This window comes from Lissotriton vulgaris, chromosome 2_1, assembly GCF_964263255.1.
Source record: "Lissotriton vulgaris chromosome 2_1, aLisVul1.2, whole genome shotgun sequence".
Classification (NCBI taxonomy): Eukaryota; Metazoa; Chordata; class Amphibia; order Caudata; family Salamandridae; genus Lissotriton; species Lissotriton vulgaris.
In genome coordinates this window covers 987,487,991-987,511,156 of record NC_141687.1, presented here as the reverse complement: position 1 = coordinate 987,511,156, position 23,166 = coordinate 987,487,991, and the positions used below count along the sequence as shown (strand labels likewise).

Here is a 23,166-nt window from a genome sequence, read left to right as displayed (position 1 = left end):
TATATTTTAATACCTATATTATATACTTCGATATTTTGACTTTCTATATTTATAAAAATCGATATTAAATTACTTACCTTAAATTCGATATTTTTGTTGACTATATTCTGTCCATTCGATATTTTGTCCATTCGATATTTTTACTTCGATATTAATGTCAGTCGATATTTTGAATTCGATATTTTTTGTAGTTACCATCTCTATACCGCAAAAACCAATGATGAAAAGAGCCAAGGTTCATGCTTCTCTGACTATGCAATCTTCTCATGATTACATTCCTAATATTTTGGAACTACATGCTTCAATGGAACAGGCAAATGATGACAATAAAACCTCAACATTTCAATCAGAATATGAAAGGGGCACAATTACAAATGACAACAGTTAATGGTGAACAAATTTTAAAAAGGCAATTCAGTTGTTTTTGTCAATAAGAATGAGAATGTAAGGGAATGTCAATCAAATCTTATCTGGTGCCTACCTAAAACATGCATTTTAAAAGGATATATATAAGTAGTATTCTGGAAACTACACGCATCTATTTGCAGTAAACTTGAAAAATATTATGAATATTTTCGTGTGGCAAATGGGCATTATCGCTGAACGCGCTTACCGTGTTTTTTACTATCGCTGGAAATTATTGCCAGGCTAGTGCTATATCAACAGCGCTTATCGCTTTGGCAATAATATTTCCAGCGATAACCGGCGATATGGGGCAACATCGCTGGAAAACCAGCGATAATCCAGCAAAAGTGGAGATGAGCTTGATGATAGGGCCCTGTGGCCTCAACCCTAGAATCCACTTCCTATAGTAAACATAGTGTAGTCAAGAAAAAAACAGACATTAGAATCCGGCGTTAAGCGGGGCCTACCGCAAAATTTGAATATCGGTTTGAGGCATGTTGTAAATATGATGAAGCTGGCTTAGCGAAGTTTACCCGTGCAGTTTAGTAAGGCATGCCTACTTTGCATCTCATTAGTGATGCGAAGTTAGGCGTGCTGAAAGCGGGTGCTAAGTCAGCAAAACACGCGCTAGCGTGTCCTTGTTGATAAAGCGATAAAGTTATTGCCGCTTTTCGCCCTAAAACGGACGCTAAAGCGGCGATAATTTGATCACCAGCCCTTGCTAATATGCCCTGCAGTGATTAATTTGGGCTAAGATGTTATGGGAAAACAGTGGTATTATAAAATATGTTTTTGAAAAAACTTTTGTAAAATATGTTATGGAAAACAATCTTATCATATGCTACCCCAACTAGGATCGTTATCACACATATCCCTACAAGGTAATCACACAGATCCCTACAAGGTAGCCGGGTATGTTTCACTTCTGTGACTACCACAACCACACACCTGTAAAATATGAAACTTAGATTGCTTTAGCTCTAAACTGCCTTATGTCTACCTAGTTGGCCAATGCTAAGACAACATCTTCACTACTTATGAAAAGTGTAAGTGAATTTCTCTCATATATGTACATCCTCATCATGTCACCTTTGCAAGCCAAATGCTGCCAGCCTCTCTGCCACATGCAACCACCTTCACTGCTGTTGCTCTGCATGCACTACCATGTCTTACGGCTACTTCAGTGAGAGAGAGGAAATTGTAACTGATACATTAGGAATCCTGTCATCTATAGCGAGTCCAATTATAATGATGAATACTGGAAGAATTTGTTGTTTAATCAGGCAACCAGTCGAACTATGACTTTGTGATATTTCTTTTAATTGGACTGAGGTGGAATGCTCCATCATATGGTCTGCACCTCACCCAGTCAAGGTATACTGTTTGGGCTTGATGCAGTTCTCAGAGTTGGCCAGCTACATAGACATGGTAATGAAATGCTAGGAGAGAACATACATACAGGGTTCCTATTCACCATTTGTTAAAAGCAGTAGAGTTTGACTCAATGGAAATAGCTTACCTCTGATGAGTTTTCATTGCCATCAATTACTCTTTGCCTCTGAAAAAAGAATAAACATTAGTATAGATGTATTCATTGAAAAAACAAAGATTACAGGGACGTTATGGCTAGGAAATAGAATTTTTAAAAAAATTAGAAATTCACTGAAATAAAACAAAGGTTACAGGGGCGTTCTATTTAGATTCAGATTTTACACACAGAAAAACATTAAAATTCAGCAGGTATAATTGTAGTTATCTCAAGTAACTATAACTCGTGACATGCCATGCACAGTTTTCTAATCAATAATTTCACTGCAAATGTCACAGTGATATTATCAATGAAGTCATTGGAAATGTCAACAGTGATGTGATATTTAGGGTAATTAGCAGTGCATGGTAGGGGCATGAGTTCTAGTTATATTAGGGAATGAGTTATAGTTACTTGAGATAACTATAACTGCTAAATGTCTATGGTTTTGTGTGAGTAAAATCTGAATCTAACCATAATGTACCTTTAACCTTTGTTTTAGTATCTGAGTGGGTGTATGAGTAGTTTCTGGGTCTGTGAGTTAGTGTATGAGTAGCTGTATAGGTGTGTGAGCGGCTGTGTGGGTCTGCAAATGGGTGAGGGAGTGGTTTCGTGGGTCTGTGAGTAGGTGTGTGAGTAGCTGTATGGGTGTTTGAGTGGGTGTATGAATGGTTTGTGGGCGTTTAAGTGGTTGTGGGAGTGGCTGTCAGTGTGAGTGGGTGTGTGCGTCTGTGAATGGGTGTATGTTTTTTTAAATGGGGTCTGGATTCACGAATCCACCCAAATGCACCTGCATCCTCATGCGGTAAATAAAAACATTCTTGGACAATTTCTTGCCCATCAGTGGTCCCTCACAGACCCCTTCATTAGTCCCTGAGACCAGAGTATATTTACCCCGACCTTCTATCACTTCTTCATTTTACTTCCCCCCTGGGAACCGTATCCAGATGCACAAAATGGCAGCCACAACATTTCTCTAAGGTTGCGGCCAGACAATCACAGCATTGCTGTTGTTGCATGGATCCACGAATCCGCGCGGATCTACGAGGATCCACGGTGGATCCACAAGTACCCGTGGCAGATTCGCTGCTTAGCCACGTCTCTAGACATGAATACATCTTTGTACTTTAAAAACTCCAAAACTACTTAACTTATATACACCAAATTACAGAGACACTCTTTCTGAACTAAGATCTATCTTTCTGCCAAATGTGATGCAGTTCCATTCAGCAGTCGGGCTGTAGCCATGTCTAAAGTCCCCATGGGAATTAACTTGGGATAAACACATTTAGGGACCCCCTTTTTTTCTTTGCCCCCGCTTGACGAATCACCAAAAACTTTCCAGAAAGCAGCTGAAGTGAGCGTCAAATTAGTTTTGAAAATGTTGTGAAGGGCGCCAAAATGATTGCCAAAACAAATATTGCACTTTCAATGGAAACTAGGTTCTAAATATATCTACCTACTGTGTTTGGAGAATAGGTTGGCTCTGAAAAGAGCCTTTGTGTTTACTAAGCGTATGTCATCGCTAAAAATAAAATAGGATGCAGACTTTCAAATTGTTCAGGAACACCCTGTTGCCTTTCTCTGTAAAATGCAGTCCATTAGCTCTGTACATATACATGTTAAAGCACAAGTTATTACTGTAGATAGAGCCCATGTTATGGTCTCTCACAAATGCTGAAACAGTTTTATTCACATTTCCTAGCTTTGTCTATCTGTGGATGGAATGAAGATGACCACTTCTATTTCTGCTTCTGGAATATGTTGGAAAACACCAAGGCAAAGTTAGGTAAAAGTGGCATTAGTTTTCTAATAGTATTATTAGCATTTCCAATCCTACCCCAGTACGAGTGCCCAGGTCATTGCCATCACAATGCACAATTATGAGGTCTGGATGTTGGCAATCCATAATGCTTTCAACCAATGGAAGCAACTGATGCTACTTTAAGCCTTTCTGGCTAACCCAAGTAATATCCATGTTAGGCAAACCCAGGTCCTTGTCAATATTAGTTTCTAGCAGACGCTCTTTCCCAAAACACATAGCTATGGTCCACAATTCAGTAAGTTAAAAAGATGCCTTGCCATAAAAATTTGAAACAAGAAATTTGATTGGCTAGTATAATATGATAGTGGTTAAAATTAGGTTGTATTATTGACAAAAACGTAAGAAGATGTGTGATTGGATTTTATGATATTAGCAAAAATTAATAGAGTGTCAGATATTGCACTAACTCCAAATACTCAATCACTCCTGATACAGTGGTTAATTAGTTAGCATGCTGGGCTAGAAAGTGTTCTGAACTTGTGACCTACTGTTAGCAGAGTATGTTACCATGTTGGTCACCATAGCAAAGAGAGCCACAGGAGCATGGAGGAAGGGTCGGTAAAAACCAACAATGTAAAGGTGGAGGAATACTGGTGGTACAAGAACTAGGGATTGAGGAGCATTTGGGTCCAAATTTAGTCATGAATCCCGAGTGTTGTCGGAGTGAAACTGTTTAGGAGCAGTTTTAAAAAAAGATTTTTGATTACCAGGTGCATCCGCCACAAGGTTATGGATGGGGCGGCACTGAACGCAGCAATGGATCTGCTGAGCCGTCCAAAACCCCTACCAAATTGGGCTTTCTTTAAAGGAGAGCAAGAAAGGGTTAACAATTATGACCATTCAGAACAGCTATATTATTTAAAAAATATGAAAGCCATGTTGTTTTTTTTCCATGGCGTGTGTAACCTTGAAAGCAAAGTTGAAAAGGTTACCTTTAATGGTTCCCTTGCATGAGAGTGGTGTACCATTCTTATGTTTGTTTTTTTGTGAACTTTGTGCATACAGAAAATTAAACACATACTGAGGATGAGAAAAAGAGACCAATAATTATATTTAACAGATATATGAATTAAACTGTAGCGCAAACAAATATTAGGTAGATAGTGAATGAGTACATATAAAGTGGTTGGGAGTGAGCAGGATGTTTAGAAAAAATAAAAAAATAATAGAGTATAAAAAAGAGAGTTTATGAAGCAAATACAAAGTAGCATTGCAATTTGAACATCAGAATGAAAATATGGAAAGATTAACAAAATTAAGGGATATTTACATACATGCACAAGCTGAGAAACACTCAGTTAGGTATGTACTGTGAAACTAACAAGCTTACTTACATATACAATAACACACCCTCATGAGCACAGAGATAGTCAGTTACGAGTACCCTGGAAAACTAGCACCAACAAGTCATCTATGCAATGAAAAAACAGGTTCAATGATGTTTCAGGTCTGCTACAGTACAGCATGTGTATGCAACTGTCCTGGTAGGTTCAGTTCAAAATCAGAACATGTTGCTAAGCATTCAAGTCCTGTTCTACTACATATAACTTACTTCTGAGATAGGCTGTACGTCAGCAATAAGGCTGGGAGCCATGTACTTAAAAGATAAATTAAGCTTTCTAAGTTTGATTCAGTTATATGCACACTACCATGCCCATATATTCAGTTTTAGATACAATCTAATCTCCAACATATACTGCAATTGAAATACTTACATATAAAAGGATACACTAAAACATCTTCTCATACAGTGACAGAAACACTTAAACATGTACTGTCACACACATACAGCTGTAATGAATCCAGTAGTATGGGAGGCAGTTGCACATACAGTAACATACCTCAGTACAAAGTAACCGTCAATAAGCGATACATACTACCCACATCCAGTGCCATCCTGACTCCATGAGACCGGCTCTGCAAAGGATTAACTTACAGTGGACCGCAATGTATTTTTGGAATGGGCACTTGGTGTAAAACATTTAGGGGCTAGGAAATTATTTTATTTTTTTTCGATCTGTTGTAATTTTGTATGTGCTTTATATGTATGGTTTATATATTTTTGTCTGATTAGTCTCTTTAAAGTTGATACAAAAAAAAGACTATTGGTCCTAACCAGATATGAACTAAGAAATAAATTATGGTTTTGACCTGGAAAGAATATTGAATGTGACTTATTGAAAAAATATATATGAATTTGATGGGACATTGAACTAATATATAGGAGTAATTAATTTGACCCTATTTTGACTATTTAGGATATCTACTCCTCCACATCATTTTGTTTTTCTGAATATACTTGAAGCGACTGGGAGCACGACTTGACTTCCGATGGTGCCCGCACCTTCCCATGTGGTAGACTCCCTTGCACTTATGAGGGGAAAAGGAGAATATTGCGCACCCTGGGATTGCGCTCGAGGCCTCAAGTCAGTGAGCGGACGAGGTGCTAGGGTGCCTGGGAGACATCAATAGGACCAAGCTATCGCTGAGTTTGTTTGATCTGCCCTGATGGCGACCAAGGCTTCCGCTATAAGCGTGCAATAGCCCAGGCCCAGGGAACAGTTTTGCACTGGTGCACTGTGCTTGCGGCTCATGCTGTCTGCTGAACTGACTTGCTCTGTGCACTGGTGAGAGTGGTACTTGGATCTGTGCTGTTTGTATACTGGAGTGTGCAGAGAAAATGCTGTGTGGCACTGACCTGCCTTTGGGAGTCATTGGAAAATTCTACTGCAAGCGCGACCAAGACCCTACGAGTTGAGCGGACCCACCGGACAAATCGGAGCATATATCACGACTTGAGGAGTCACCTAAGGACCCCACACTCCAGGACACCCTTCAAGCCATAACAACCTCCCCGGAGGGACTAGAATCCAAAACAGACACTATTAACATTGACCTAAAGCTCTTACGAGACAATCATAAATGACTTGCGGTGAGAGTAACCAAGAATAAGCGAACCCTTGAAGAGCACCCACCTGAGATTACTGTACTGAAGGAACAATTGACGATGGTCGAGTCAAAGGTCTGTACTCTTGAAATGTGGGTAGAGGATGTAGAAAATTGCTCCTGTTGCAACAAAATCAAGGTAGTGGGATTGCCTGAGACGGTGGAGGGCACCAACATAATGACATACATTGAGTACTGGCTGTGCACTGAGGTTGCACCTAAGGACCTCTGTACCTTTTTGCGCTGGAAAGAACAACTGATGTCCCTCGAGAACAATGCAGCCCGGGACTACCCCAAGACCAGTGGTGGCTAGACTGCTATACTATAAAGATTGCAACCATATTCTGGCACAAGCCCGGCGAAAGAAAGAGCTGTGATTTGATAATGGTTCTCTAGAGGGGTACAGAGACAGAGAGCATTGTTTTAGGGGGCCAAGAAAAAAACTGTGGCAGTTGGAATTCATCATCATCATCATAAATACTTTATTTCGATCATATTGATCCCAAAAATTAGAGCGCACCTCACAAAAATAATACAATAAAAGACATATCAGCCATGAAATCCAATATATACAATAAAAGTGTAAAAGCAATTCATACTATGCATTTTGCACGCTTATTCCAAACTACACGCCAAAATACAGTTGTCCTGTTTGTATCAGTAAACAAAATTCTCAACAACTCAAGATAGTGTCCGGGGCCAACCAATCTGCACAATGGAATAATCCACTTGCACCTCAAGTTTTTATAATAGGGTCAAAAAAATAGCAAGTGGACTATAGATTCTGTACTGACTTTGCAAGATGGGCAGAGGTTGTCCGAGGAAACATTACAGCTCCATTTACTGCAAAACACTTTGGTTGGCAGAGTCTTGTAGCAAAATTGTATAAATATTTTGCGAGCCAGAGAAGGGACAATTTCATCAATTGTTTCTTCATAGCTTGATGAGGGCTTAAAATCTATAAAATCCTTATTCAAGGTACTCACCAAATTCAGTGTTTCCTTCTCCACAATTGTTTCCCAATAAATCAATTTGGCCCTATCCCTTGATATTAAAGATAGGCTTTCAGGATTTGACCAATAAGCCTCCAGACATAATCGCCGGAGTAGACCTTTGAAAGAACTAAACCAGGGGATCAAGGTTACCTGGGGATGTTGCAAAAGACCAATCATTCCTGTTCGATATAGGGCTAACTCTTCAACGGACCACAACCATCGCCAGAAGATTCATAATTTATAATCAAGCTTGTGAGCCAGTTTTCTCTGGGCAAAATCTAAGTATAAAGGGGTTAAATGGGTGCTAAGAGGTAAGTTTAAAAGAGATCTTAAAAACTATTTTCAACAGCTGTTAGACAGATTGTATTCCCACTACCCCCACAATTCCGCTCCATATAAAGCCCCCCTAAATATTTGACGTTATAGGTTTCTAGTGCGGGAGCCACTTTCCTAGACACCATTCTTTTCTGTATTTTAGAAATGTGGGCAGTCTCGTGAGTTAACATCAACTTTACTTTGTCAATATGGGGTGCCCAGTTTAAGTTAGATGTAAGGCGGACACTCAGATAATCGAATACCGATACTTGATCCAAAATGGTGCTTCCTACAAACAAACATCTTTTGTTGGATTTTACATTTCATTTGGCAAAGACCATGTATTTGGTTTTGGCATCATTTAACACCAAACCCCGCACGTTACAGAACCTTATAAAGTCATTCGACAATAATTGGAGACCTTGAGGGGATTTGGATTTTAAATATGTAATGCTATACAAAGGTAAAAGTAATGACCTCAAAGAAAACAAAATTCTTCAATTCCCCACGGGGCGTCTGGGACTGGTTGAAATTTTGATGTGACCAGGGGCCTGCCCGGAGCCATCAACACGGGGGGGCCAGTCGCACCGGAGCTCGACATAAACATTTGCACTGCAGCCCTGCTGCCCCTTTACAAGCAGAAGTTCCGCTTTGAAAGCAGAGGGTGATGGAATGGTGGCCAAGATGAGTCGGAGGGAGATGAGATCTCAATCACCGGAGTTTAGCTCTCCCACTCAGGGCTCGGAATCGGATCACTGCTCCAATGCTTCAAAGAACTCGAGCTTCGAGCTACCCAAGGAGACGCCAAAATCAGCAAATGACATCATCTGAGCTCTACGAGACATTGGTACTGTGTTGGGTGCTCAGAATGATACAGTGATCCCCCTATGTCGCATTGAAGGCACCTGAATACTACATGGGACACTGAGCAATGAGCTAGAGTTTTATTATCCGTTAGAGCACACTGGGTGGGAGTTTGATTGCTAAGGGAGCTAATTAAACACATCCCTTCTAGTTTATAACGTGCTATGTTTTGTTATTCTAATTTATTACATGCTCAAATCATCCTCATAGGGGTATCTTGGTGCGAGACCAAGCTGACATACAACAGACAAAAAAGAGGTCATCCTTAAAATAGGTGTGTCTTAAGAGCTTTACTGAAATGGGAGAGATTTTCACAGGTGCGTAGTTGCAGTGGCAGGTTATTCCAAGGTGAGGGGTTAGGAAGGAGAACCATTTACAGCCTGCCTGACCTGGCCTTTTTGAACCTGGGGACCTTGAGCCAGGCCTTGTCATGTGATCTTAAAAGTCGGGAAGTGGTGTAAAGTGAAGGTTTTGAGGACAAATATGTGGGACCTTGTCCATGGAGGGCCTTATGAGTCAGACAGCAGATCTTGAGAATGATCTGTTTCTCACTGGTACCCAGTGCAGGTACTGAAGAAGAGGGGGAGGTGCCGTGCCGGGAGGAGGTTACAGTCAAGATGCGTGGCGGTGTTCTGAACTACCTGAAGCTTAGAAAGCAATTTCTCCTTCACGGAGACCAAAATGGAATTGACATAGTCCAAATAGCTGATAACCAGTGCCTGGACAAGTCTTTTCCTCGTGGAGAGTGGTAGTAAAGGAAAGGCTCTTCTCAGCAAACGCAGCATGCGAAAGAAAGAACCCGTAATAGCTGAGGTTTGTTCTTTCATACAAAGGGATTGGAATTGAATAAAAGATAAATTTCCTAAATGTTTTGTATTCAATTGTAATTTTTCTCCCTGATTTAGGAACTAATTTGATTTTCAGGGGTACTCCTTTTTGTTCTCAAATAGAAAAAGATTGGTCCAGGTGGGCTCCCAGGTTTTTTTACCACTAATTTGTGTACAGGGGCCATAACCAGTTCTGAAAGCCACCAATCAGGTGACCAAAGAAGTTGGGCCTGTCCGAATAACATCATTTCAGTTTTTGTGGTGTTAAGCTGGAGTCTGTTTTCCGACATCCATATTGCAATGGCTTTCATCAAGCGGAGAAAGATGCTTTTGATTTGGATAGATTGTTCTCAAAGGAGAAGAGCAGCTGTATATCATCAGCATATGAAACAATCCCAAAGCCAAAATCTCTGACAATTTTGGCAAGGGGGGCCATATAAATATTTAAAAGAATGGGGCCGAGACATGAGCCCCTGGGGACTCCGTATCAAATGCTGCTGATGGGTATGGCAGAACTATCATTGTGGGTATATTTGCATCAAGGGAGAATTTGATATGGCAGTGACCACTAGCAGAGCTGTCGCTGTACTGTGAAGCGGTCCAAAGCCCCACTGGGTAGCGAGCAGAGCGAGGAGCAAGAATGGCCGTTAGTTAGTTAGGTCAGTTGAAGCCAATTCAGCCTTTTTTTGGATAGGCTTGATCATAGCCAGCTTCCAATCTAAAGGGACTTTTACGTTAGTAATGGATAGATTAAATAAAGAGCATATTTGAGGGGCCAATTTGTGTGTTGCCATAATTCTGGACGGGAATAAATCTATTGAGGAGCCTGAATTAGCAGAGACCAGAAGATTGTGAGTCCTCTGAGATAGTGTTGACTATTGAGACCTTATTATTCTCTTAAAAAATAATAGCAATACCACCCCCAACCTTGGCTGTCTAATGTAAGTATTTTAAAGTTGACTGGTAAAGCAAGTGTGATGGAAGGGATGGATGTGAAAGTAAGCCAAGTTTCTGTAAGGAATCCAATCTCAAACGAAGAAAGAGTGAGCAGATCCCAAAGTTTGACAGCAAGTTTAGGCAGGGATCAAACATTGATGAGAAAGCAGTTTAAGCTATTAAAGGGAGTGTCGATGTCTTGGAGGGAAGGCGTTAGCGAGCCTGTAGGAACGTCTTTCAAGATATTATTTTTGTTATTATTAAATTCTAGAGGAGTTAGACCTTCAATGGAGGATAATATTTGAAATCTGCATTTTAAGCAAGCTACCAGACTTTCTAGAGCAGGAAGGATAAAATCACAGCAGGAGGCCTTAACCTTATGCAAGTGGTCTAATACCATCAACTGTTCTGGGGAGTATACAATTGTTAGAGCGTACCTGTTCTCTGATATAAAAGGGGCAGGGGTTCTGGCTCCTGGTGATGTTCTGGTGTGGACGGGTGCAGATGGGCTTGCCCTTGGTTGCTGTGCGTCAGCAAGATATAGCTGGCCTGAAGTGATGTGAAGGAAAATGCTACACTGCCATCTGACAGCTTGCCTGAGCAAATAAAATGCTTCCTCCACACAAACGGCACCAGCCGCGGTGAACCAGGAAGTAGTCTACCGAGGTAGGAAACCCCGGGGTCCCTAAAAGATATTCTCAAGCAAATAAAGGAGAGTCAGAAATGATTAAAATAATGAGATTAAAGTGTAAAATAGCATGTGTTTTTACATAAGAGCCCATAGTCTATGGTGTTGAGGAACTATCATGACTAGTTTTGTTCATTACTTGGTTTGGATGGGTGGTCCTAGTCAACTTGTACTGGGGAGGGGAAGTTGGCATATTGGGTTTTGTTGGAGATGCTGGGAGTTCATGAATCATGCAGAAATGTACAGAATGTTTATATTGCAGACAGGGGTGCTCCAAGGGGGGAATAAAAGGGAGACATCGTATAGCTCCTCATCTGAGAACACTCATTGCGGGACAAGGAGTATATAAATGTTTATGTTCGAACATCAGGGAAATGCATACTATGAGGGGCCTAATTAGCATTACGACAAGGGACACATTTGATGGACCTTTTCAGATGATGGACGAATTGGTGGACCCAGAGGGTAGATTTGTAGCTGTACGAGGGCGACTCAAAGGTATGGACACAACTATAGTAAACATATACATCATGAACAATGAACAGACCACATTCTTGGGTGCCCTATTGTGACAGCTAGCACCATACCTGAGAACTTCCACCATAATAGGTGGAAATTTCAATTGTGTATCAGAGCTGGACTGCGCACATCCTCCCCTTCCAGCCTCCCAGATGGTCCGTACAGCCAGGGCTTTCAGAGACTGGCATCAGCAATGGGGACTCATTGATATGTGGAGAAGGCTACATCTAATGAATATCTCTTCTTCTCTGGACTCCACCCAGTACATGTTCACCTAGATCTGTTTCTCTGCAAGCCAGATATCCATAGTTTGGTACACACTATTGAATACCTCTCCCGCACTATATCAGATCACAATCCTGTTTTAACCCATTTACAGAGGACTCACCCTCGCCCCTCGATGCCTACATAGAGATTTAAGCCTGAGTCACTGGAAGATCATGTCATCTGTGAGACAATTTGAGCCAAAATAACACAGTATTTCAATGATAACACGACCACAGCTTCCTCCCCATTCTTAGAATGGGTCAACTTCAAGGCAGTTCTCCGGGGCTGAGTCGAAGGGTGTCAGACACACATTGCTGGGGGAAGTCCTGCAGGCTCTGGGACGTAGAGCTCCGACGTCCAGGACTCCCTGAGTTACAATCAGTCCTCCTTGAGGCAAAAGAGGAGGAGGCAGTGCAGGTGGAATGGCTAAGATGCTCTGATTATGAACAATATATGGACAGGGCACATGCTGAGCGAGATACGTCCGGTTCCCTACTAGCTTGGTTGGCCGACCCATATAAGCGAGGTTCGACTATGGTGGAACTGAAAGATGAGAGTGACACCAGAATATAAACCTAGGAAGGGATTAATGACATCTTTGCTAGATATTTATTTATTTATTTATTTTGATAGTTTTATATAGCGCAAACATGACCATCTAGGGTATAAGAGCGCTTTACAGATTGGGCAGTAGGACGAGTACATCAAACACAACTAATCAACATATTGACAGGTACATAGATTTAGAATGTCCAACATTCTCAAGAGCCTAGCATCTAGGACACAAAACAGCGTTGAATGGCCCGGGAGTCAAGTGGGGAAAAAAGACTGAGGCAGATATTTCTTCATCAAGATCTCTTTAACTTCTGATTTGAAGAGGACAGAGGAAGGGATGACCTTGACTTCGGGGGGAAGAGAGTTCCAGATCTTTGGCGTCATACCTGAAAATGTTCGATCATAGGTCTTTTATTTTCTTGAATTTTTGTGGTTGGAGTAAGAGGGTGCTGGCACTTCTAGAGGCTCTTGAACCACATGAGAGCACCAATTTCTGAGCAAGGTACCATGGCTTGAGGAGGATTAAGTGAGAGACCTTGGTGGGGATATTACTCCACAAGAAATAAACTCTGCCTTCAAGCACATGGCATGCAATAAGACCCGGGGAACTGATGGATTCTTCTACGCCACATACTGCGTGGAACTCACACCTAAATTGGTTACCTTGTACACGGAGGCCAGGACTACTGGATCCTTGCCGGACACCACGAAAGATGCAGTAATAGTCCATATTTTTAAACCAGGTCAACCTGCCCATGACCGCTCAGCCTACTGACCACTATCGATGTTTAACATTGATTATAAAATCTTAAACAAAATCCTAGTGGATAGGCTCCTACCCTTAATGCCTAGATTAATCCACACAAACCAGGCAGGATTAATTCTAGGCCGCAAGACAGCAGATAATATCCAACAACTGTAGACCCTCTTGGCAGCTCGGAAGGATGGGGCTACAGTTTTTGCTTTTGATATTGAGAAGTGTGTAACAAACAACAATGTCTCAAGGGTATCGTTTCAAGGGACAATTATACATACATATGTGATGGCACCATCATTTATACACCCCTCACCAAAGACACTCGAACCGCCAAAACCAACCTCCACGAAGGAATGAAAGCCGTCGCTGAATGGATAAAGAACATCTGTCTGAAACAGAACTCGGACAAGACGGAGGACTTCATCCTTGGCTCCACCCCCTCAGCCTGGGATGACTCCTGGTGGCCGACTGCCCTGGGCACAGCTCCGACACCCACCGACCATGCATGCAACCTGGGATTCATCCTCAACACAACACTCTCCATGACCACGTCAACGCCATCCCATCCTCCTGCTTCAACACTCTCTGCATGCTCCGAAAGATTTACAGGTGGATCCCCACCGACACAAGCAGAACGGTCACCCAGGCTCTCGTCAGCAGCAGACTGGACTGTGGAAACGCCCTCTATGCAAGAGCCCCGGCCAAACTGCTGAAACGACTACAACGCATACAGAACGCCTCCGCACGCCTGATTCTGGACATCCCTTGTCACAGCCACATCACACCCCACTTGAGAGTCCTGCACTGGCTTCCTGTCAACAAAAGGATCCCATTGAAGCTCCTCGCCCACTCACACAAGGCACTCCACGACACCGGACCAACATACCTCAACAGATGACTCACCTTCTACACCCCAAACCGCCAGCTCGCTCTGCAGACCTCACCCTTGCCACCATCCCTCGCATCCAAAGAACGACCACCGGCGGCATATCATTCTCCTACCTCACCGCCAAATCCTGGAACATCCTCCCCATCCTCCTACGGCAGACCGAAGACCTTCTGACCTTCAGGAGGCTACTCATGACCTGGCTGTTCGAGCAGTAGCAGCCCCCCCCCCCCACAGCACCTTGAGACCCTTACAGGTGAGTAGCGTGCTCTATAAACGCCTTGATTGATTGATACAGGATTTAATTAGTAAAAGAAAGAAACCAGGGAAACATTTCATGTAAATGTACAATATATTTCATTTAGTAAACATGTTGGACATATTAACTTCACATGGGTCATTAGCACTGCGTTACATTCAATGGCATGTAACCAACAAAATACTGTGCACAAGTGCTCGTGAAGTGTGATGACGGCACAAGTGATACATGACATAGTATAAATAGTGAGAATGATGGGCACAACAACAAGTGTGATAAAAAAACACGATTTACAAGTTCAGGATACCGCGGCAATAAATAGCACAAGAAATCAAATTTAAATGTGTAGGGTATCCGTAGGTAGAGGCGCCAGGAGTTCCACTGTGGGAGTCAACAGCGTTTCGGCTAGCAAAAGTCTTAGGCCATCATCAGGACCAGGTTACATTAGTTGAATTGCAGTGCTGCGGAAAGAAGGATAAATATGGAGGGCTCCATATACTCAGTGGACCAAGAGGGACAGGTAAGAAGAGAGGGGTAGAGGTGGAGCCCTGATAGATTCAAGGGTTAAAAAGACTGCTACTTGAAGAAAGGCGTGTCTAGGCTCCTGAAGAAAGGAAAGGGTGGGAAAGAGCTTGGAAGGTGAAGAGAAAAACTCACTCATAATACCAAGGAGGGGTTAGTCCAAGAAGTAGTTCAGTCTTTGCAGAGCATGGGATTGCTGCTAAAGAGCTTCAATTATAAGGATATCTATGGAAAAGAATAAATGCTCAGAAAAGCAGGCAAAGGGGTAAGCATGTGCGTGAGAGGCATCAGGCAAACGATGAATTGACCAAGCCGATGGTGGTGTAGCGTGAGATATTAAAGGAGTTGGCGATTACTATTGTGGCAACCTCATTTGTTTATTGGAAGCAAAGGTCAACGGCAGATGTCTGATGAAGACAGCAACAAGTAATGATTATATTTGCAGATGAAAAGAACAGGAAGGGTGAACGCCATGCGTGTGCTGGAGCGGGAGGCCAAGGGGCTGGTGGGTACTAATGACGCCTGTTTGTATAGACAACAAGGGGGAGGTAGCCATGTTTTTAGTGTTAAAGGAGCTGGAGTGAAACAACGCAATGGCGGGAGGCGTGTAATCAATCAATCAATCAAAGCATTTGTATAGCGCGCTACTCACCCGGAGGGTCTCAAGGCGCTTGGGGAGGGGGGTCTGCTACTACTCGAACAGCCAGGTCTTGAGTTGCTTCCTGAAGGCGAGGTGGACTTGGGTCAGGCGGAGGTGGGTGGGGAGGGAGTTCCACGTCTTGGCGGCCAGGTAGGAGAAGGATCTTCCTCCCATTGTGGCTCTTCGGATGCGGGGGACGGCCGCGAGGGCGTGGGTGGTCGATCGGAGCTGGCGGGTGGGAGTGTAGAAGTTCAGGCGATCGTTGAGGTATCTTGGGCCCTGGTTGTGGAGAGCTTTGTGTGCGTGGGCGAGGAGTCAGAACGTGATTCTCTTGCTGATGGGGAGCCAGTGCAGGTTTCTCAGATGTGCGGAGATGTGGCTGTGTCGGGGGATGAGTCGTGCTGAGGCGTTCTGAATGCGCTGGAGCCTTTTCTGGAGTTTTGCAGTGGTTCCGGCATAGAGGGAGTTGCCGTAGTCCAGACGGCTGGTGACGAGGGCCTGAGTGACCGTCTCCTGGTTTCGGTGGGGATCCACCGGAAGATCTTACGTAGCATGCGTAGGATGTTGAAGCATGACGAGGAGACGGCGTTGACTTGTCTGGCCATGGAGAGGGAGGAGTCCAGGATGAAGCCCAGGTTGCGTGCAAGGTGTGTAGGTTTGGGTGCGCTGCCCAGGGTAGGGGGCCACCAGGAGTCATCCCAGGCGGAGGGTGTAGATCCCAGGATGAGGACTTCCGTCTTATCTGAGTTTAGTTTCAGGCGGCTGTTCATCATCCACTCGGCTACGTCTTTCATCCCTTCGTGTAGGTTGGTTCTGGCAGTGGCCGCTAGGTACCGGTCAAGGGGAGAGGGAGTGAACCATGTGGTTAGTGTTGAGGGCGTTGGAGTGAAACAACGCGAAGGCACGGAGCCTGTATTATTGTCTACTAATAGATACCGGTCAGGGGCAAGTGAACGCGATAATGCAGGGGACCCCAGGGCTACTAGTCGGCCGGGATAGGAAAAACGAGAAATTACAAGCAGACTACTTACAGGTATATCCAGATGCTGGGCAAGCTAACAGCCTATGGGTCTGTCGGTGTGTCAGGAATGAATCGCAGGGCGCCGGCAAGAGTCAGGGTGAGTTTACGCGCAATAAGAGTGCCTAGCCAAACCACTTGATGGGGCGAGGTTGAAAACCTAGAGCACGCGTAGGTAGAATTGAAAGTAGTGAAGACAGACTAAAGGGGAAGAAAAGCTATGATTGAAACGTTGGGAGGTGCTCCATGAGTTGCCATCATTTTTTAATGAAGCAGTTTAAAAAAAGTAATTGGAAATTACAATTCTTAAAAATCACTGTGGGAGACGGACAATACTTGTCATACATTAATTTTGTTGACAAATACCAATATACATCAATGTGGTACATTCCCAAATCAAGAGGAAATACTTAGGTTAGTGTTTGGGTGCCCCCACAAGAAGCAGTGACATAAGGATTAAACGAATGTAATAGCAAGTTATAAGGGTAGTAATAACAAATTATACAGAAATTAGACAATTGGTGATAGTAGCACATAGAATCAAACTGGTGCTGTTAACCATGTGGTACATTGGTACAGCTATTAGAATGGAATGGGACTGGTGAGTCACACTGTCTGTATTGGAAAACCATCCATGATGGGTGGTCAAAGGGAGTGTCCGAGAGGCGTGTATTCCCTCGGGCTGCAGAAAAGGGAGTTCAGTCAACTGAAAAGGACTTGAAGAAAATGGATGAGGTTAAGAGAGTGTTGTTTTCCATTCATCCAAAGTGTTCAAAACCCATTCAATGGTATTAAGACGGGCTATCCACATGCATTCGCATCGGTTTAGGACTCTCTGGATGTCGCCACCCATTCTGGGGATGGCTGGTTGGTCGATCACCATCCAGATGATGTCATTCTCTTTGTGGTTGTGTTCCTGGTAGTGTGTAACCAATGGCGCAGTAGTAACCCCGCATCGGAGGCAGCTGCAGTGTTGTAGAACTCGGTCTTTGACCATCTGGGTGGTCTGTCCAATGTATAAGAGATTGCATGGACAGCGTATTGAGTAAATGTCATTCTGTGATCTACAGTTTGTGAATGATTTTAAATCACATTTTTAGCCATTATGTTCAAAGCATTTCGTGTTCAATGTTAGCGGGCATACAGAGCACCTTTGACATTTATTGCGTCCAACAAGAGGTGTAAGATCCCATCCTCCTCTGACGGTTGCCTATTTGGTAGTCGTTTCAGGCCATGTAATGGCATGCACCAAATGATCAGAGAAGTTTATTCCTCCCCGATATTAGAACAATGGTGGTTTGTTGAATATGTTGAGGGGAGTCAGTATATTCCAGTTTTCTCAGATGACTTTTGAAAGTTTATTACTGGAAGTCGAAAAAGTGGAGACAATGGGGATGCGGGAATTGATAATTTTTTCTTTAGGTGTGAGTAAGTTTTCACTGTGATTGTACCATGAACGTTTCCTCGCTCTTGTTACCAGTTTTTTAGGGTAGCCGCGTGTGATGAGTTTTTCTGTTAGGACCTTCGCCTCCCTGAAGAAGTCCTTTCTCCACTTACAATTACACCGAATCCGTAAAAATTGTCTGAACGGTAGACCATCATGTAAACGTTGAGAATGGTAGCTGGAATAGTGGAATAGGGTGTTTCGCTCAGTTGGTTTTCTGAACAATGCAGTTTCAATCTTGTTATCTTCTACTTGGAGAGATAGATCTAGGAATGGTAAGTTATTTTCCTTGGGGTCAACAGTGAATCTTAGGTGTTGTTATTGGGTATGTAGTAAATACACGAATTGGAGGAGGGTCATCTTATTTCCTGACCAGAAGAGTAAAATATTGTCTATGTAGCGACCCCAAAAAGTTATATTATTTCTGATTGGGTTGAGGTTAGTGAGAATGGTGTTTTCCAAATGGTGGACATAGAGAAAGACGAAGTTTGGGGCGAAGCATGCGCCCATCGACACACCTTTGGCCAGGAGATAGTATGTATCTTTGTAGAGAAAGTAATTGTTCCCCAAGGCGATTTCTAAGAGGGGCATTACAACGTCAGTTGGAATTCTAGTCGGTTGTGGTCTTTTGTCCAGAATTTCCTTTATGACTGCCAGACCCTCTTGGTGCAGGATATTCATGTACAATGACTCGATGTCCATACCGACCATCAATTCTGTTCCAGGTATAAAGGTGGTGTCTTCAATGAGATTGATGAGATCCATATTGTCGCTGACATAGGTATCAGTCAAGGGCACAAACTCTTTGATGATGTTATCAATATATTTCCCAATTGGTTCAAGGATTGAGTTGCATCCAGACATGATCGGCCTGCCTGGCGGATTCTGTTGGTCCTTATGGTTTTTAGGCAAGACATACAGTACAGGTGTGCTTGTTTCTCTTGTACTGAGAGATTGTAAGGGACATATTCATGTTGGTTTTGTATGATCTTCATCTCATGGAGAACCCTTCTTTCAAAAGTCAGTATCTCAGTTGGCATTAGTATAGAGGGTGGGTTGAAGGTAGAAGGGGTTGGAAGGTCAGTAGTTTCTTTGTTCTCGTGATGGTCTGCCCAGGATTTTTTTTTAAGTTTGATCCTCCTGAAGAATTTTAATCGATTTTCTTGAATTTCAAAAAAATTACTTTTGTCTGTTGGGACGAAGGAAAGTCCTTTGCTTAAAAGACTAATCTCGTATCATGAAATATCATGTTGGGACAATTTAAATATGGGAAGTGTTTTGGTTACATCGTGTTGCCGTTGTCAGTTTGGGCCCCATTGATAGAATTTGCGTCTGTTTTGTCTCTTCCCGGAGTATTGGTACTGATGGTTTCCTCTCGGTCGTCCTCTGTCTCTGCCCCGGTTTGTGTCTAAAATAATAGCTGGTAACAATGGTTGTGGTCTTGGTTGTTAGACTCTTTGTTGTCTAGAGGTGCTTTGGCCCTCACCTGGGCTGAAATCTTCGGCCGAGGTATTGGAGGAGTCGGAGAAGAATACTTGTTGGTGGTTGCGAAACCTTCCCCAATTTCTTTGTCTAGGTGGTTGGTATGCTGTTTTATCGAAATTGTCCCTCAGGTATGGGTAGGTCTGTTCGTTGCGGTAGTTACGGATGTCTTTTTAGATTGCATTCATTTTTTTGTTTTGTTCAAATGTATCAAAGTTGGAAATTGTTAGGTTTATTTTGTCCAGGAGGGATTTGGCATCCAGGATGGTGTTGTCCTCCAGGATAAGTTTTTCCAATTCGGCGATTTCTGCCAGTTCCTTACGGCTATGTTCCAGGGCTGTGTCTATACCCAAGACCATAAACAAGAAAAGAGTGTCCAATGGTTGTATTCGACCACAGTAAGGAGCAAGTAAACGGCTTCACTTAGGACGTTAAAGAAAGCCCTCACTCACCACCTAGTGATGACATGCTTCATCATCGGGCCCCACCAAAGAGACCGAGTGTCCCTTTGGTGTGCTACTCCGCCAGATTTACTGCGGAGCGGGTTGGTGAGTTTAGGCAGTGTTGTGCAAAGAAAATAAACTAGTGAGTGGTGGATGGTTAAAAAGTAGTCCGTAGTGTATCAGAATTAACTTTATTCTAATGATCACTAAGGACGGCATAATAAAAACTTATGTGTTGGAAATTCGTCCACAATTAGTTGAGTGGTAGTTTCCTAAATATCAGTCGACATGTTTCAGCCACGAAACGGTATGATTTTACCTGGCATTCATCAGGACTCTGTGTGTGTTAAACCCTGGTGGTATGGACTCGCTAAGGCCCACCCTTACCTAGGGACGTGAAAGTGAAAATTAACAAAAAGGTGTAAAGTGCAAAAAATTAGGAAGAAAAGATGTCTTCCTAATTACTCCTGGTTTAGGAGGCTTCCAGCTTTGAGGTTTCTGCACTTTTGTGGTGTTGAGGATTCTGCTCTTTTGTGGTGTTGAGGATTCACACCATGGGTGGGAACGTAATTGGCACACCCCCTTCGACGCTCGGCACCCACTGTGTACCTGCATCTACCCTCGACCAGACCCCGCATCTTTGGGGAAGTGCAGAAACCTCAAAGCTTACTCATCTTTTTGCGCAATCAGGGAGACAACTTGAGAGGAGCCAGATCCATGTTAGAGGAGTTTGGACAATTATCTAGCTTGAGCGTCAACTGGCAGAAGTCCAGCCTCTTCCCTATGGCCTAGGTGTTTACCACCCTAGAGGGACAAGCCCTGCTGCAATGGGAACACCAATGCTTTTCTTACCTTGGAGTTAAGGTTCATTACGATAGTGCTGATTTACTAGATGGGAACATAGTGCGGGCTGTTAGATCTTTATGGACTTCCATTGAGTTTTGGAGGACACTGTGACTCTCAGTGGCAGACCGGATACCGCTCCTGTAAATGGTGGCCCTACCCCGTCTTCTATATTTTTATCACACTACCTTTATGGATCCGGAGGGTGCTGTTTAAGGATCTGGACTCCCTACTTATAGGGTTTAATTGGGTAATGTCTTGCAGCCCAATTACAATGGCTGAAAGGACATTCAACATTTCTCAAAATTTACGCTTTAAACATATTCATTTTTATGTTATACTTCGGACATATCTTTTTTTTTTGATTTTTCAAAAACCTTTATTTGGAAAGCTTGCACAGCACAATCACAAAGTTCTACAATCGCAAAGGATTAAGCACAGCAATACAGTCGCAAACTTATGACACATTCGAGACAATGTCATGGAGAGTTGTCATAAAACCACTTGAGAGGTGAAAACATACCACAGAGAGAGGCACCATGAGTAAAGAAGAGGGCAGAGGGGATGGACGGGGGTGAGCGAAGAGGAAGCATCTCATGGACTAACACCAGCGGCAGCCGCGGGCGGGGTGCCAGCGGGGAACACGGCAGAAGTCGCAGGGTGCTGGGAATCATGGCTTGCAAGCTAGGTGACTAGTGGACCCCAAATGTCAAGTGGGCGAGACTTGGTTGGCAAAAGGTCCCAGAACTCAGATAGGAGGGTTTGACAGCGGGATGCATCCCCAAGCCAGAGGGCTACCTTAGGCGCAGTCATGCGACCCCAGCACATGGAGACCCTATGCCGCGCAAGGACCAGCAGCATGGCAGTCAAACAACGGGAGGCATCTGGGCAAAACTTAACGAAGCCTAAGAGGCAGAGCACAGGGTCAGGTTGGAGCCGTGACGAGGTAATTTCTGAGATAATAGCACAAACCTCACGCCAGAAGGCCGATACCCGGGGGCACAGCCAGGCAAGATGAGAAAAGTCAGACGCGGGTGTGGAGCAGCGCAAGCATCTGTCACTTGCTACAAGACCTAATTTATGAAGTTGGGTGGGAGTACAATACAGCCTATGTATGTATTTGAAGTGTATGAGGTTCAAACAATAGTTGGGGGCAAGGCGTTTGATCTGAGTGCAACAATACAGCCAATCAGCTTGAGAAATCTCGATTCCTAGGTCCTCACCCCATGCAACTAGCGCCCGGTCGGTGGAGATGGAGGACGGCAGTCACGACTACATGAGTAATGATATAGAAAGACCCTCACTGGTTAGATTTTGCTCCGGCTTTTAGGTATTATCAATTGGACTTTCATGTCACGTAATGAGGATATGTCAGCCCTTAAGTTTGGTGGCCCCAACTGGTGTCGCAATGACAAAACTATCCGGTTCTCCATGCCACTGCCACTTTAGCTTTATCGGTCTCTTAGAGTGATTTACCTTGATACACAGATTCAATATTACATCACTGGTTTAACGTATTCTATACCCTTTAATCATTATTAACATTTCATTCGGTCTCTCTAGTGACACTCAATTTACTATTGTGGTTTTTACCTTTTTTCTAGCCAGCTATACATCTTTATGGCCTTACCGTATGTGCATCTATTAGAACCTTTATAGTAGGAAGTCTCCCGCTAGCAACACGTTAGCAGATTCTATATCAAGTCACACATCTACACTTTCTTGAACTGAGAGAGACAATCTCTAAGGTGATACATGTTTTCTTTTCACCTTGTACGGTTACCACTGTTCATTTTTAAGTCAATATTCTGCTCTATTCTACAGAATATCATACTCTCTTCATCTTAGAGAGTCTTCCAGTAGGGTACTTGGGCTCAAGTACCTCTTTTATAGTGAGTCAATCTAGATGTGAATTGTTTTAAAGATCCTACCATCTACAGGCATCCATCTTTTAGTAAGTGATTTTCAGACAGTTCTTTCTCTTTAGTCATGCCAGAGAAAGTCAACTCCTTTTGGTTATATTATTATTTCAATCTTCCTTGATTCCAGAGTACCAACGACCCTTTGGATCTTCGGGTTCCTAAACAGGCCTAGCCAATTTGGCTTTAGGACCATCACAGTAACTTCTCAGGTAATTGTCTCACTTACTCTGCCCTTTAGATACTGCCCTTCAGATATATATCGCAAATAGATTGGCAGTTC

The 23,166-nt window shown here is 43.2% G+C and overlaps 1 protein-coding gene across 1 annotated transcript in view; it reads right to left on the bottom strand.

The window, feature by feature from the left end:
* The window catches only part of STK39 (serine/threonine kinase 39), a 1,290,321-nt gene that overhangs the window by 183,697 nt on the left and 1,083,458 nt on the right, over nucleotides 1-23,166 (bottom strand). The window contains exon 12 of the mRNA XM_086958759.1: nucleotides 1,925-1,963. Within this exon, the coding sequence (XP_086814885.1) occupies nucleotides 1,925-1,963 (39 nt within the window). The remainder of the gene's footprint in view (nucleotides 1-1,924; nucleotides 1,964-23,166) is intronic.